General features: G+C 40.1%; 1 protein-coding gene across 1 annotated transcript in view; it reads right to left on the reverse strand.

Moving 5' to 3' along the window:
• MRPL47 (mitochondrial ribosomal protein L47) overlaps positions 1-16,913 on the reverse strand; it is a 402,300-nt gene that overhangs the window by 244,876 nt on the left and 140,511 nt on the right. The window contains exon 2 of the mRNA XM_044070380.1: positions 5,877-6,022. Within this exon, the coding sequence (XP_043926315.1) occupies positions 5,877-6,022 (146 nt within the window). The remainder of the gene's footprint in view (positions 1-5,876; positions 6,023-16,913) is intronic.

A 16,913-nucleotide genomic window follows, 5' to 3' on the forward strand; every position in this document is an offset into this window, starting at 1 on the left:
CTGCATAGAAAGTAGGCAAATGAAAAGTTTGGTTTAAAGCCACGCTAGAAACCACCTTAGGCATAAAGGAAGGATTAGTACGTAATGCTACCCTATCCTTATGGAAAATCAAAAAAGGCTCAACCGCCATAAGGGCCTGCAATTCAGAAACCCTTCTTGCAGAAGTAATGGCCAACAAAAAAGCAGTCTTCCATGACAAGTATTTCAATTCAGCAGTAGCCGCAGGCTCAAAAGGTTGTAGAGTAAGTTTCTCCAACACAAAATTGAGATCCCAAGCAGGAGTAGGAGCTCTACGTGGGGTCTTATATTCTTTGCCCTCTAAGAAATTGCTTGAACAAAGGATGAGAAAACAATGGTGGGTCACAATCATAGTGAGCTGAAATTGCTGCAGCATGAATCTTAATGGAAGAGAAAGACAAACCTTTGTCCAATAACTCAGTAAGATATTGAAGAGCCACACTCAAATTAGGCTCAGAAACCTCCAAATTCTTTGCTGCACTCCAAAATAAAAATCTCTTCCATTTTTCTGCGTACACTTTCCTTGTACTAGGTCTTCTGGCTTCCATAATCACATTTAAAACTTGTTGAGGAAGTTGAGACCTGCTGTGTTTCAAAACAGAATATGCCAGGCTGTTAGATGAAGAGAGTGAAGCTTGACATTGAGTAGATGACCGTCCCTCTGAGACAACAGGTGTGGAATCAAAGGTAAAGGCCATGGAGGCTTCCTTACCAGACTCCTCAGTAATGGGTACCAGTGTTGCCGAGGCCAATCTGGAGCTATTAAAATCATCCTTGGCTTGTCTTGTCTGACCTTTAGGAGTACCTTTGGGAGAAGAGGCAGTGGTGGAAAGGCATACACATGAAGATTTTTCCAACTGAAAGAAAGAGCATCCACTTTCCAAGCTGTGTGATGAAACCTTTTCGTGCAAAACTTTGGCAGCTGGTGGTTTAGTGGAGAAGCGAACAGATCTATGTCTGGAGTTCCCCATGACACTGTCAATTTCTGAAATACATGAAGATCCAGTTTCCACTCGTGGGGATCCATGATTTGTCTGCTTAACACATCTGCTAAGGAGTTCTGTGCTCCCGGCAGAAACCTTGCCTGAAGAGTTAGTTGCAAGCTGAGCGCAGTCTCCCATAAAATCATTGCTTGCCTGCATAGAGGGTAAGAATGTGTTCCCCCTTGTTTGTTGATGTACCACATGACAGTTGTGTTGTCTGTTAGAATCAACACCTGCCCTGGAAGAAGTAACTCCTTGAAAGCCATTAATGCAAACTGGACTGCTAACATCTCCTTCATGTTGATATGTAGATGCTGTAGTCTGGCAGGCCACTTGTCTTGTATCCACTTTCCATTCAGATGAGCTCCCCAAGCTATGTCTGAGGCATCTGTCGTTAGAATCTGACTCGCCTCTGGCCGGGTCACAGAGAGTCCCTTGTTTAGGTGACATTCCTGAGCCCACCACAAAAATTCCTTTTGAATGCAAGGTATTATTTGAATGACAGTGTCCAAATCCTGGCAGTGCTGTGTCCATACATTTTTGAGATACCATTGTAGCTTCCTCATATGCAGTTTGGCATTGGGAAGTACCAGAATACAAGATGCCATGAACCCTAAGGCTTGAAGGACTGTCCTTGCAGTCAGCCCGGACTGAAGAGATAGTTGATGGAAGTAAAGGGAAAGATTCTTTTGTTTGTCCGGGGTTAAAAAGGCCATCTGGGTTGCTGTATTCAGTCTCACACCCAGAAAGCACATGTCTCGAGAGGGTACTAGACTGGACTTTATTTCGTTCACAGAATACCCCAGGCATCTTAGCACTGCTATCACATATTCCAAATGCTGTAAAAGGTCTTCCTTTTCTTGAGCCAGAATCAGGCAGTCGTCCAAGTAAGGATAGATTTGTATTCCTTTTAGCCTGAAGTAAGCTATCACTGGAGCCAGAACCTTTGTGAATACTCTGGGCGCAGTAGATAAGCCAAAGGGCAATGCAGAGAACTGATAATGGGAATTCCCAGCTCGAAAACGCAGATACTTCCTGCAACTTAGTCTGATAGGTACATGAAGGTAAGCCTCCTTGAGATCTAAAGTTACCATCCAGTGATCTTTGCCCAGCAGAGGTAAAAGCTGTTGTAACGTCAACATTTTGAACTTGGGAATGTCCAGATAAGTGTTGAGGATAGATAAATCCAAAATTGGTCTCCACGTGTTCCCCTTCTTTGGTACTAGGAACAGGCGAGAATAAAATCCTAGGCCCCTTTCTGGCACAGGAACCGGCTGAATGGCCCCTATTTGGAGTAACAGAGAAATTTGCTTGTGAGCCTCTTTTCTTTGTAGAGGAGGAATGTCTGGCATGCCTTTGAAAGGAGGCAAGGTATGGAAATAAAACCTGTAACCGTGGTGAATGATATCCAATACCCATCTGTCTTGGGTAATTAAATTCCAATTTTCTTTGAAAAGTGCCAGCCTTCCTCCCAAAGGTGCTGCCAGACGAGAAAGCACTGGCAGCTGAAAAGGCAGGTCATTGGGTCTGTTTACGAAAGGACTGACCCCTGCCCTCACCAGAAGACTGAGCAGGTGAACTCCCTGTTCTAGGCCTAAAGAACCTTGAGCTCTGCCCCTACCACGTCTAGACCTACCCCTAGACTGGGAATCATAAGCAGGATATGTCCATCCCTTAGTAGGCCAATTTCTACTAAACTGGAGGCTGAACCTGCAAAAAATCTTTAACAGTCTGCATAGACTTAGCCTTGTCCTCCATTTTCTTTAAAACTGCTTCCACAGGCGAACCAAACAACACGTCAGACTGTAACGGAGCATCCAAAATCCTTGTCTTAACATGCTCAGCTAAATTCTGATCCCTCAGCCAGGCGTGCCTACGAAGAACAGAACCAGTGGCAGCCACCCTCGAAGAGGCCTGCACAGCATCAAAACCACATTGCAAGGAATGCTTACCCACCTGTTCAGACACATGAACTAAATCCTGCAACTCTTTACACTCAATACCTTCCGCCAGAGCATCCACCTTAGACTTCAATTGTGAAAGGAGATAATTTTGATATTTTAACATGTGAAACTGGCAATTCAAAGCCCTCATGGCTAAAGTGGAAGAAGTATACACCTTCTTTCCCCATCTATCCAAAGCCCTTGCCTCTTTATCAGGAGGAACAGGATTTTTAACAACAGAAGCCTTAACACCTTTAGGCCCCTAAGAAACAGTTTCCGGGTCTGCCCTAGGACTCTTAAAAAGATACTTATGAGCTTCAGGCACCCTATAATACCTATCTGGTTTAACTGGGGCAGGAGGCAAAGAATCAGGGTTCAGGGAAGCCTCTGCAAAACATCTTCCACCACATCCAGAACAGGAGGTATAGCTAAAGGCCTATGCTGGGGTAAAAACAAAAATTCCCTAAGCCTCTTCCTGGAATCAGAGAAATCTTGACCTTCCCATTTAAAATGCTCCCTCATGGAATGAAGAGTCTCCGAAAAAGAAAAATCCTCAGGAGGAGAAGCCGAAGGAGTAGAATCATCCACATCAGAATCAGAATAAGGAGGATACTCCTGCAAGTCTTCAGCCGAAGACTCAGAAGCCTCCGAACACTGCTCAAAACTCTCAAGCTCAGGTTCCACCCTAGGCCTCTTATCAGGAGGGGGCATAGAACCTCTAATCATAGTAATCAAATCTTCTGCCATTTTAAGCATATGTTTCTTAGGCAAAGATCCTGAAGAACTAGGAGAGACCCCCACTGAAGTTAAACCTGGCCTGCCTCTCAAAGAAGCCTTGGAAACAGAAGGGAGGGCCTAACCACCTTAGGAAGAGAGGGGAGAACAGCCACCTGAGAAGCCCCTTCAGCCTGGCCTACCTCCTGAGAGGACACATCTTGTAACAGTAAAGTCTCTCCCTGAGACTCCAAAGAAACTTCTGGCAGAACCTCCGGCTCCACTGAGCCTTCTAAAGAACCGACGTCCGGGACTGACGGTTCTTCCAACCTAGGCTTTGCTGCTTTGTCCTTGCGCTTTTTGGGCGAAGCGGGCGGAGCATCCGGCGGCATTTTATAATTACAACGCTTCCCAAAAACTAACCTGGCACAGTCTAATCTTCTCTTTATAGTGCGTTTGTTAAATCTAGCACAAGAGCGACATCCAACAACGTCGTGCTCAGGCCCTAAACAAGGTATACACAAGGTATGGTAATCCCTATGAGGTATCTGTTTCCCACAAGAAATACAGTTATTCACTTTTTCTGACATCCGGTTAAATACTGAGGCAAGAAAAACCAAAATATTCCCAACGGGTACTTAGCCAACTTTGATTCGGTCTGAAACTCCGACTTCAGAAAATTTCAGAACGCCAACCTGCACTCGCAAAACTGCTTCTGCATCGGACCATGCGGCAAAAAAGACTGAGGATATGACGTCGGTCATGCGCATTTGTACCCTGACGTCCTGACGTCAGACTAATGCGCCTTGACCGACGTCAGCCATATACTTTGGTATTCGGGCCGACTGGGACAGCGGACTACCCAAGTGTTAGGACTGCAGCAATGTGGAATGAAGAACATCCATATTCCCTCGAGCCACAAGCTCTAGAGATCTAAACCTCACCACAACAATAAATAGGACGTACTGGAGGGATAGATTCCTGTCCCAGAGACTTCCCATTCTTTGGAATAAAATTCCAATCTACATTAGGCAGAGCTCCTTGCTAACACTCTTCAAGAGAAACCTTGACGAGTGGATGGGAAACAGAAAGTTTACCCCGGGATAATTTCAGTGGCTCTGCTGGACAGAGGCACAGGGAACTAATCTAAGGGGGTGGCGAAAGCCAACACGTTCTGGCTAGGCTTATAAATGCCTTCGGGCAGATAGCCTAGTACCTACCTATAGAGTTCACCTACTACGTCAGGGATTCTGTAACGCATTTAAACAGCAACATGGCTTCCGACCAACATGTATCCAAGGTAGTAAGGAAATTCTTGTGTGTTGCTCATCTTACAAGTCCATGGCATCTAGGTCCAAGGAAGTCAGTGCACTGCTATACTCTTCCCTTATCAGACCTGTCATTGACTAGAATGTCCCCTTCTGTATGTACTTGACCAGACATATGCAGCAACTGGAATTTCCGCAAAAATTTCTTACAAAAAGGATACAGGGAGTAAACACAATGTACTATGCAGACCACCTCAAAGCCCTCTCTCTATACTCAATCTTCTACAGACTAGAGAGAGGTACTGCATGCTGGGTATACAAACCATCTCTGGACCCCACTCTGATTAACCTTTTGCACATCCTCAAAACAAACAGCACCAGAACTACTAGATCTAAAGACCTACATTTTTGCTTGCAACGTAAATAGGGCATGTTGGAGAGACAGACATGTATCTCAGAGAATTCCCTTTCTCTGGAACAGGCTCCAGATACATGTGAAACAAAGTCCCTACTTAACTCTAGTTAAACGCAACTTGGACCACTGAATGGGAAATTGAAAATTCAGTCCTGGACTGGTACCTTTGGCTCTGATGGACAGAGGCAGTCAGTAAATCAGATCATAAGCAACAATCACCTGCTATATAGAACATATAACTTGTGGGACACATTTGGGTTGCATGGCTAGGTTTACAAAGGCCCTAGTGGTCATTAGGATAATAGGTGTATACTAGGTTAGGTAATAAACATGCACACATATGTGGGTGCAAGCAAACACATAATACTGTTGCCCCTTCTGACAAGCCCAGGACCATCAAAAGAAATCCTACCATAACATATAAACTGATTTTTGCATCTGAAATAGTTGTGTAGGAGGCGGAGTTTTGTCACTATTTAATTACCCTACATGATGTAGGCAAAATTTAATTTTACTATACAAATTTCATACTTGCCTGATTTAACTGTAGTTTCACCCCAGTTCTTTGGATCATCAAAAAATTCTTCTAGTCCATTATGTGAGGTACCTGTATGAAAATCCCTGCACTGTAGACCAGACAGAGTGTTCAAGTTGCTTTTTTTACCCTGAGAGATGTCTGACCTACAAACAAAACAGCACTGTTATTTGAAAAGTAATACATTATTATTTTAAAAGTAATTTATAAATTGTGCAATATGCACAATGAAAAATGCTGTCTGATCAGCTATGTATCAAAAATATGGAAATTACTAAACAAGCATAAAGCTGCATATTTCAGATCAATTTACAGGTCATACTTGACATACTGCAGGCTTCCCAAAGAAGCAGTGTTGCTTACCGTGCCACATACAGATTGTGGTTATGACCATATAAGTAAGTCTGAATAATGTTTGTTGACACGTTTTTCAGCAGAGGCAGTCCCACTTTTGAGGGGATTCAGACAGACAATTAACAGATACTTTATTTAGATCTCATTTCTGTTCCTCAAAAGAATAGAATGAAAAAACACAGTGACTACAAGCCAAGACAGATGAGAGGTGCACGAAAAAAAAAACCCTGTCATTGTTGAACTACTTGTACTACTGATGGACTGCAGCAATGTGGAAGAAAATTGGGGCAGAAGAGAGAGGCAGTATAAAGTTATGATGCAGACTAATTCTGAGGGGTTACATTTTTCCCCAACTCAAGAGTTTCCCAGTCTGCATCTCATTTGACATGACATACAATAGTATCCCCCACAGTTCTTCATGTAACAACCCATATTCTGCTGAATGACTACTGACAATGCATTCAAATATTTGGAAGACAACAAATTTCGAATAGAGTTCTAACTGCACTATTACTTTTTGTATATATTTGACAAATCTGCAAGCGCAACCATGAATGGGAAGACATCATCCTGAAGATACATACTGTATATCTATTTCATACACACCATCATCATTGCTTTCATCCGCTTTCTAGAATCTGCAAAGCATTTTAATTATTCGACCTAAAAGTGGGTGTATAGACCTCTGCTTTACAGAATTAGGTCATCTTAAAGTTTTAATTTGTGACGGAAAGATCAAAAACTGAGTAACTACAGGAAATGTGCGTATTTCCAACTTCAATTTTTTTGATTGACTTAAAAAAATACACACACACAAATATACATACATCTTTTTCTAATCAATGAAAAAAATACTGTGCTACTTCAGCAGTGTCCTGTTAGTGATGGTTTCAACTATGGAGGATAGCCATAAATCTGCCATGGTGGCCAACATGGCAGTGACTGCTGTTACTTCTAACTTTCTTACACTTTAGATCTTCCTGACTATCTGAACAGCTCTTCATTCACGACCTTATTAGTACATATTAGGGCTTTGCTGTGATCTACACCAGTTACTGAAGGGGTGCTCTGAAATGATGACTGGATTGGATCTGGAGACAGGAACACACTCTCCTACTGAACAGCATTGCCTTGTAACAGACTAACATCTTTAGATGACAAAACAATGTGTTGGCAAGCCCTAAATGTACACATCAATACAAGAGCATCTGAGACAGGTACAGTAAAGGTCTCAAATAAGATTTACCCAACAAACTAGAGTCCAAAAGATACGCAAGAGGACACCACAGCTGAGGATGAATGAGAGAACTGCATTAGTTGCTTTAATAATCATGTAAAAGCACTCAAATCAAACACTTAACATCACTCAAGATATCTGCCACCTGGTCACAAATAAAACTAGCAGAGATGTGCAACATTCTCCTATAAAGTACATGATCATTCTTGATGAATGGGGGGGGGGGGGGGGGGATCTGAGATCTTCATGGATTAGCAAGATTTGAATAATCATGTCTAGCACCTAAAAGACAACTCACCATCTCAACGCCATTGCCCAGCCTAGTGAGAGTGAAATCAGTGTGTCCGACTATTTGCAAAGTGGTTCTGTGTACCGGATTTGGGATGATTTACATTCTGATATCTCTTTAAAAAAACGTGTGCCAGAAGGTGATCATTCTTAAAAAGATAAACAAAAGCAAACAAATAAATAATGTTTGACAACAGGCACACTCTAAAGGTGTGAGAAGAAGGTTCAGGCACACTGGCAGGAACAATTTTTGCAAACAAATATAAAAATAAAACAATACAGACAAATCAGAAAGTATACAAACAACATCTCTAAAGATGGACTGCACAGAACTGAAGAACATATGTAAAAGGCATAAATAAATTTTTGTTGAGGGCTAAAAAAAACCCAGGATATGTCCGTTAACAGAGGCAAACAACCTTGACTTATAGGTGGGCTAAAGACAAGTTGAATTTTAAAAAAAAAGTGCAAGTGCTATGCACATCACAAAAATGTATGCGTAAAAATGTTCTTGCCTTTTATTTTTTAATGTAAAATTTTGGTTTAACTAAAGCAAACATAACAGGCTAAAGACAGGTGTAAATTTGATGCTTCAAGTATTTCTTTATCAGTCATTCTAATCTAAATTTCCTTCTGCACATTTTCTACCAAAACACTGCAATGTGAAATTCAGATAATAAATAGTCTACTTAATCAAATACCTATAAACATATTTACAAAACAGTCTGCATTAGAAAATTACAACTCAAATGACATTAACAGCAGTCTCTCATTCGCACTAGCAACTCCCATTTAATCAGTACATTTGTTTCTCAGCAGAAAGGCACTGTTGACATTACCTAAACATGATTTGTTTGTGTCTTTTGGCTTTTCCCGGTTAGGGGTCGCCACAGTGGAACTCCGGTCCACTAATGATTGGCAGTTGATTTTTACGTACCGGCTTGCCAGGCCTGACGCACAACCTTCAACGAAGGTACGCCCATTCATGCATGTCTCCATGCAGAAGACACTCTAGCTGAGAATCGAACCGGACAGTGTCTTACTGTGAGGAGACAATGCTACCACAGCACCACCACCGCGGTTATACCATTGCAAAATAAAATGTTTGTTAAATAAATGGTGCTGAGAGAACAATGTTATCTCAGTGAAAAAAAAAATTGCACTGCATGTGCAAACATTAAATCATTGCAGGAATCAATATAATTCAAACAAAATTTAGTCTATGTTTAGTACAGTTAAAGAAATTTATGAAATAAACATATTTCAGTTGCTCTCAGCTTTATACAGCAACTGCACAATTAGACTTGACTATTGCTTCAGCTGTTCTCTTGCTATTGATCTACAGTTTCTGGTGATTGATAACAGTAAGGCTGACAATTTTTTTTTACCTGAAATATTCAAGAATTAACTTGGCTACAGAACAAGATGGTCCCCAGGATTCAACAAACTCCATGAAGTCTTCGTGCAGAGCCTACATGGAGTTTACCTGTAAGTGCGATGGTGCAGGGTAGCCTGCAATGCATATTAATGAGGCACGGTGCAATTAAGCTAGGTTTCATGGCTGGCAACAGTGTTGCCAACCAGGAAACCGTGTAAGCGAACACGGACATCAATTCTGTGTAAAACAGAGCATCTAAGGTATGTGGATTTACACAGAATGCCACAATGACCATCAGGGTTTCACAGACAGCTGTGAGCCTGTTAGTGCAACATATCTCCACAAAGGCCAACATAACGTGGGGACATTTAACCAGTAACAGGGACATATTTGCCACAGATGTCGAATAGACATGTAGTAGAATGCAACTCAAACATGCCAGTCATTCTCTATGAGCAAGAAACTGGGACAAAGGCACACATAATGGGGGCACAAAGGCACAAAAATAGGGACGTATTTTTAATATTGCACTTCCAAACTTAAAAGTTGATAGAGTAAATTGGTGGTACATTAGCATGGACTTTCTGAAGAGCATGAAGTTTGAAACTCAAATGTCAGTCATCAGTTTCTGACTTCATTCTGCAATGACGTGCCAGTGATTTGCCAGAAAACATGTTACGTGGAAAAGATCACAAATACAAGACAAAAACTGGACATTCTGCACAAATCTGGACAGTTGAGAGGTATGCGTGACTCAAATGTATGTAATATTGAGTCACATCAGTCCAGAGATCACCCAAGTGATCTGACAGAAAGCAACATATTTGATAAGAAAAACATCTGGACATACTGGGAATACCTAGACAGTTGAGAGGTATGAATGTGAAGTACATGGTCCAAACACAGTACAGGACACTGTACCTACAGTGCAGAGTACTGTGATATCCCATTCCTGGGATTCTGTATTGAAGTTGTGTTAATGATCTGTACCAGGACATGGACTGACATGTAAAATGAGGGGAAGTGTGTGCACTGAATAGGGTGCACAGATGAATTGCAGGCATGAACATAGGGACGGAGGACAGGTGAAACTCCCTCATGTACAGGAGAGGAGAGCATGTCAATAGAACATGATTGCAGCAGCAACACCAAGCACATATCTATATGGTACAGTACGGACTGTACAGTGAAAATGTCTGTGACTGTCACACAAGGTGACATAACAATGGGAAGGATGTCTGTGAGAGATAAGAATCCTTACATGAATAATGCAGAGGACATCTATCAGGGATGTGATATACAATTGGGGTAGGGTGCATATTGTGAAGCTGTGCAAACTGATATGCCTGAATATGAATGTACTCTCAGCGGAGGTCTCCAACAAGCTGGCCGCAGGTAAAGGATCATGGAAAACATTACAAGAACCATCCACAATCATGGACAATATCAGAATAATACCACCAGTAATTCCATGCCTTTGACATAACATATGTGATATGGAGTGATGAAAGATGAGCCTTCACACACACACACACACACACACACACACACACACACACACACACACACACACACACACATACAATTACTATGAGAAAACCTCCAAGCTGGGGATTACCTCTTCCATCAGTTGATGGGTAACAACTGGCTCACTGACAAAACACATGATGTGAAAGTTGGTGAATCAACCTGTGTCAGTAGAGATGTCACCACTATCAAACTTCAAGGATCTGTGTTTGGCCCTTCATGGTTTGAACTCTTTCTCGACAGTTCAGGCTAAAGTATAAGGCATTTGGGTTACCAAGTTTGCTGATTCTTGCATATTGTGTGCAATCGAGTCTACTAATGGTGAGAACATAACACAGGAGGAGCTAACACACACAACTGAATGGTGACAAAGGCACACGATCTACAAATAAATGCAGACATGTGTGTTTGTAATACTGTCTGTCTGAAAAGTGGAATTCCGTGTTAATCACTGCATTGACAACAGTCCTGTTATCCAGAAACCCATGGATGCAAGCACTGGGAACACAAGTAGATAGCACTATGAACTTTGACCACGAACTGTCCACACTGGTATTGAAAGCCTATGTTGTGCACATCATAAGCAATGCCATCACATTGTGATCTTAGGATTGTATGACAGCACTGCAGTCAAACCTCATCACAACACTAATAGAGTATAATGCTCCCTTTTTCATGTACCTCACCAGACACATGTAGCAGCTGTAGAGACCACAGGACTTTCTCAGCAAGATAACACAGGGCCTACAAAAACCACACCATTATGTATGCGGACAGATTAAAAGCCATGTCACTGTAATCTTTATTGTATAGAATAAGGCGACTTCTGCCAGGCCACCAGTCAGTCTCTGACCTTGCCCTGGTGAGAGTACTGCATAACCAAAAATATGCTATAGCTGATGACATCAGCAAAGTTTGTTGAGGAGAATATAACAGTGTCCCACATGCTGGTGTAAAATGCTCTCTGTAATTTCAAGCACCAGCACACTCACACACAGTTGACTGAAGCGAGAACAGATGCACTCCATTACAAAGTAACAAATAACAGATTTTTTTAGCACCTCTCCAATTACTCTGCAACTAGAGCAATTAGTTCAAATCCTCATAACTATGCAGTTGACGTGTGTAAATTGTATGCTACTCCAACTTCCTACACTCTGAAAACAAACGTGTGTTAAGTCTGTTACCAAGGTACTTACCAGGCTATTGGTATGCAAGGATCTAAAAAAGCTCAGCCCTACACACCCACGGCACTTTTTAGCTGATATATTTTGCAAACAAATAACCCAGAGATAGGCTGAACAAAGACATGTTGGGAGATTTACACGTTCCACCTATCCATGAAGGAGAAGGTTGCTGAACTGGGGGTGAATTTGTTGTTACCCATTCGTTCATCCAAATTACGTCTGACTAGAGTAGAGATGTACTTTGCTTTATGTGGAGTAGAAGACTGTTGAACAGAAGCACTATTTTCTGTGATACAAACCTACTCCTCCAACAAGTTCTATTTATTTTGTAAAAGAGACCAAGATCCCTTAACAGGTGGTTATGATGCCATTACTTGCAAATGTGTAATAGGTTTGACAGAAAAGACTTTGCTGAAGTTCTGTATAGTTTTTTACAATTTAGGCCCTTTATTCTTTGGTGAGAAAGCACTGTGGCTATTGCAGTTGTAACAACTGTTTGGACAGGTACATACCAAAGAGGGCATTACACTTAATGATTGGCCCAAGTACTTACTACAGTGGAACAAATACATCCTTGAATCTGGATTTTTATATAGATATAAAATGTGCAACGAAAAAGACTTCTTTACAACAGTGAATAACTGGTAATCAAAGGCCAGTTAATTGTCAATAGACATTCCCAGATCCCCAACTAGGGGATACATTTTCAGAAGTGTGTTGTCGATATGACAGTTACAAGGGGAGTTGTACTTGTTGAAGGATAGGAATGCACACTTTCTGGCATTTAGTTTTAGTCCATGACACCAACTGCTTGTTTGAGACAGGCCCTCTTGGAGAGTATTGGTGTCTTCTGGGGACTTTAGGATGGCACTAAGTTTGGTCAGCCACAAATCCTTAACATTAGCTTTGACCACTGAGAAGTAAATGCCAAAGAGGAGTGGCCGAGGACTAAACCTTGCGGTACACCGTTAGTGACAGGTCTTTCAGAGGAAGTATAGCTGCCCTTCCTAGCTTCCCAGATAGCAAAGTAGCTCACATAATGTTTGACATTTAGCTGGGAGAGCTCATTTACAATACCAAAGTGTGGGAGGTTATTAAATGACTTTGCAAGGTCTACATATGCCATGTGCACTGTTTTGCACTCATCCATCATTTCAGTAACTTAGTTAAAGTAGTTGAACAAGTTAAGTGGGCAGAACTGTCGATCAATTCAAAATAGGTAGGGTCAAGAGTGTACATTACTTATAACCTTATATATTAATTTCATAATGATCTTTTCCATAGCCTTACAAACAACAGTGGTCAGACTTAAGGTTCTAAGATTCCCTGGGTCCCTGAAGCATCACCTTTGTAAAAGAGAATGATTGCTGCTGTCCTCTATTCATAGGTTCATAGATTAGTACTAAGCTAACTGCCCTTGTGAGCCATTTTAAGCCTAGCCAATTATCCCTTGTGAGATTCAAACCCTGCATCTTGTGTTTGCAAGGCAAACACCTTAACCATTAGGCCACCTTCCCAACCCCATTAGGCCACCTTCCCAACCCCTCTGGCACAAAGCCTGTTTTGAGGCTGATATTAAATCGCTTCTGTAGGGGATCAAACAAGTCATACTTCAGGCTGACCAGTAGGCAGCCTGTTATGTTATTTGGTCCCATACATAGCGTTCTTGGGCTTGTATAGCACCTTGAGAACCTGTTCTTGAGATATTTGAATGTGGGGTGTACGTATGGGTATGAGCACTGAGAATACTGGAAGGGTGAGGGGTGAAGTTTGACCTAATCTGTTCACTAGTAGATTGGCTTTGTCCTCTAAGTCATAGATACATATATTTCAAACCAAATTATACACATGAAGTACACAATGTAACATTTTGGGGCTTTCATAAAAATACTATTACTAGTACTTGCAGAAAAGACAAAGGGAAAAGTGGGAATCCCCCCATAAAAACTCATTTTAATTACTCAAAGCTGTATTGTACAATAGACTTAAATTAGTAAATTAAGTTTCAAAAAGTAAGGTTTTTGGAACTCTGCATATACTTAAATAGATCCATTGGATACAGACTACATCCTTTCAAAACATAGTATCAATCAGTCTCAAAAACATCTCTATTTACCTTCTGAAATATTATATATGAATTTAAAGACTGCTTATTTTGTTCCTGCTGGAACTGCACAGAAAACATAAGAGAATTTTGGCAAAGTAACTTTGTACAGGCTTCCTTAAATAATGTTGCATACAGTTCAAGAGAATGAAGAGTGCAAATACACAAGTTGTACTAAATGGTTTCATTTTAATTCTGCATGTAAATAAAAGATCTCTAGGTAAAAATGGTGGCCACTCAAGCAGCTGACTAAGAAGGTAATATTACAATGTGCATAGAAAAGCTACCTCTCTTCCACAATCAAAGAAATGATTTATGAAGTTCCAACACCTAGTAATCAAGTATGCTATAACTATCAAGAGAAAGCCATCTTACTTATACATTTGTGGAAGTTATTTGTGAAGTTCTAACGTAGTTTCTTAATCATGTTACAGAATGGCATAGCTCCATACTTTCATCAAACTGGCAATAGTCAAAATGCAAGCAAAAATCAATTGAAGCAAGGAAAGAAAACACTAGTCCAGCACAAAAACATCACTATGCTAGTTTAAATACCTAAATGTAAAACTATTGCCATTACATTTAATGATATGACAAAAATGAACTGCTGCCACTTTTTATTGGCGTTGCTCCTAATGTACTTTGGAATCATGATCCATAATCACTATCACCACCACAGCAATCCTGCACACAGGGCATTTCCCCCCAAAATCTACCTATTACAATAATATTACTCTCAGTCCATGCTAAATAGAAGACCACCTCTTCTTTATAGAAGCTGGGGATTCAGCAACCCTGGGAATTGCTCATTCACCTTCAATAAAACAATACAGTTAGCAGTGTCCACTTCTACTATGGCATAATACAGAGAGGATGAACAATATTTCATTTGCCACTTACCCTAGTATAAAGGCAAGAGCACATTTAATGTCCAATAGATTACATTACAGTCACCTAAAAAGTAAGGTCTGTTATCAGCCATTCCTTCCTTCCACTACACTTCACCAGCCTGATCCCCACTGTACTTACAAGCAGCACAATACTGGAAGATCACCTTACTCAAGTGGAAATGCTTCTTCATTCTTTGCTGCTAAACTGCAAACTAAAAGAAATTCTACAGTGTATTTAAACTGAACTATTAATTCTCACTGAACTCTGTAGGCATTTCAAGTAGTCTACAGCCTCGCCATTTTCACCACAATTTTTCAAAATCTACAGGACCTCAAACTATGCAAAGGGCATAATTGGTTCTGTCAATGTGCAGTTTCACAGTATGTGTAAAAAAAACATCCTCTGGAAAACATTAAGAAACCTTTCACTAATATAGGTCAAGAGAAGCTCCTACACGCTATGTTAGCATGCAAAGCTGTCAAAGATATAAAAACTGAAGACTGTAGATACTGGAATAAACTTTTTTTAAATTACCCAGAACTGTGCTAAAAAAGTGCCAGTTGCTCCTTTATGTGCCAGTTTGGATTTATTATGTAATAACAGCATACAGTAGAGGTAGAAATAAACAATATCAATCTCAAATCTTACTGTCTCAAAATAACAATGCTGTTAAATTGAAATTGACCGAGTTACAATGACTGTCACTTCTGCACTCATTATACTGTCCATAAATTCTGTACTCACTCTACAGTGTCTGTACCAAACTTCTGTGGACTGCCCTGCTATGACTTTCTGTGCATCAGTCTGAACTAACTTACTGACTTCTGCGTCTGAAGTTTCTATCCTAAATAATACCAAAACCCTGAAAATTTTCTACAAGTTTTACACCCCTCTTTAACCTCTGCTTACAAGCCTCATACCATCTAAACAAGATCTGTTTGTACTCAACAGAATGCACAATCTGTTAGCACATTTTATTGTTATCAGTATTCTTGACTGAATAGTCCTGAAGCATTCCTTTCCACTGAAACTACATTTACTGAAACTGCATATAAAATGTAAAATAAATGAAGCTATATGGTTGCATTTTTGGGTTTATGCAAAGCAAATACTGTACTTATGTCTAACAAACTACATTTAAGTGAAACCTGATCTTACAATTCCTCCTGAGGTCCCTGAACAGGGATCTATTTCTGTAGTTACTTTAAATTATGAAACAAAATAAAGCTGCAGGCCTATGCAAGGCTTATTTTACTAACTGTATTTATGCAGGGTTTATTCTGAAAAAAAAAATGACTCAAAAATCACTGAACTTGGACTTGCTTGTATGATTATTTTACAAATATATTATACTAGAATGATCAATAAAACCAACTACAAAATAAAGACTTTTTCTGGTAAATAAACCTACAATTCTCATGTTGCCCACTACGTATCACCTGAACATTCATGGTCCTCACTAAGCTATAATAGTTGCCGTGGTTTAGTTTTTACATACTGTTCCTCAGGATTGTTCCAGTTTTCTGTTTTTTTAACATTCATAGTCTGTTAATTATCTGAAAATCGTTTGTATTTAAGACTTTTTATGATTTAATTATAACTGGGCAATTATTTAACATGTCTTATAACTGGCATTAAATGTTTTATGTAACAAGACTCATTACAAAGTTTAGTTTTACCACCTATAAGTATTTTGAAGCATAACTGGCATACACTCTATTAACTTGCTTCTTGAAATCTTCAGCTAGATTTTAGTGTTAACTAATAATTCTGTACATTTACCTTGCTGTAGAAGCACACCTGCAATGGGAAGCAACCATTAGAAATTTTGCAATTGCAATTCCAACTATTCTACAATTAAACTAGGAAGCTAATGTGGTCAAGATTATAGCATGAGCACAATACCAATCATGAATGAAACCCAGACAGAAAATTAGTTTCTAACACTTTCAAAAACATACTGCACCTCTGGTGGAACTATTTTATATGAAAACACTATGAACTACAAACTTATGAAAAAAATAGAAACAGCAAACAAAAGCACACAAAAATGTAGCACTCAGTTTAAAAA

Source organism: Protopterus annectens, chromosome 4.part1, assembly GCF_019279795.1.
Source record: "Protopterus annectens isolate FY-2018-M chromosome 4.part1, PAN1.0, whole genome shotgun sequence".
In the NCBI taxonomy this organism is placed as follows: Eukaryota; Metazoa; Chordata; order Ceratodontiformes; family Protopteridae; genus Protopterus; species Protopterus annectens.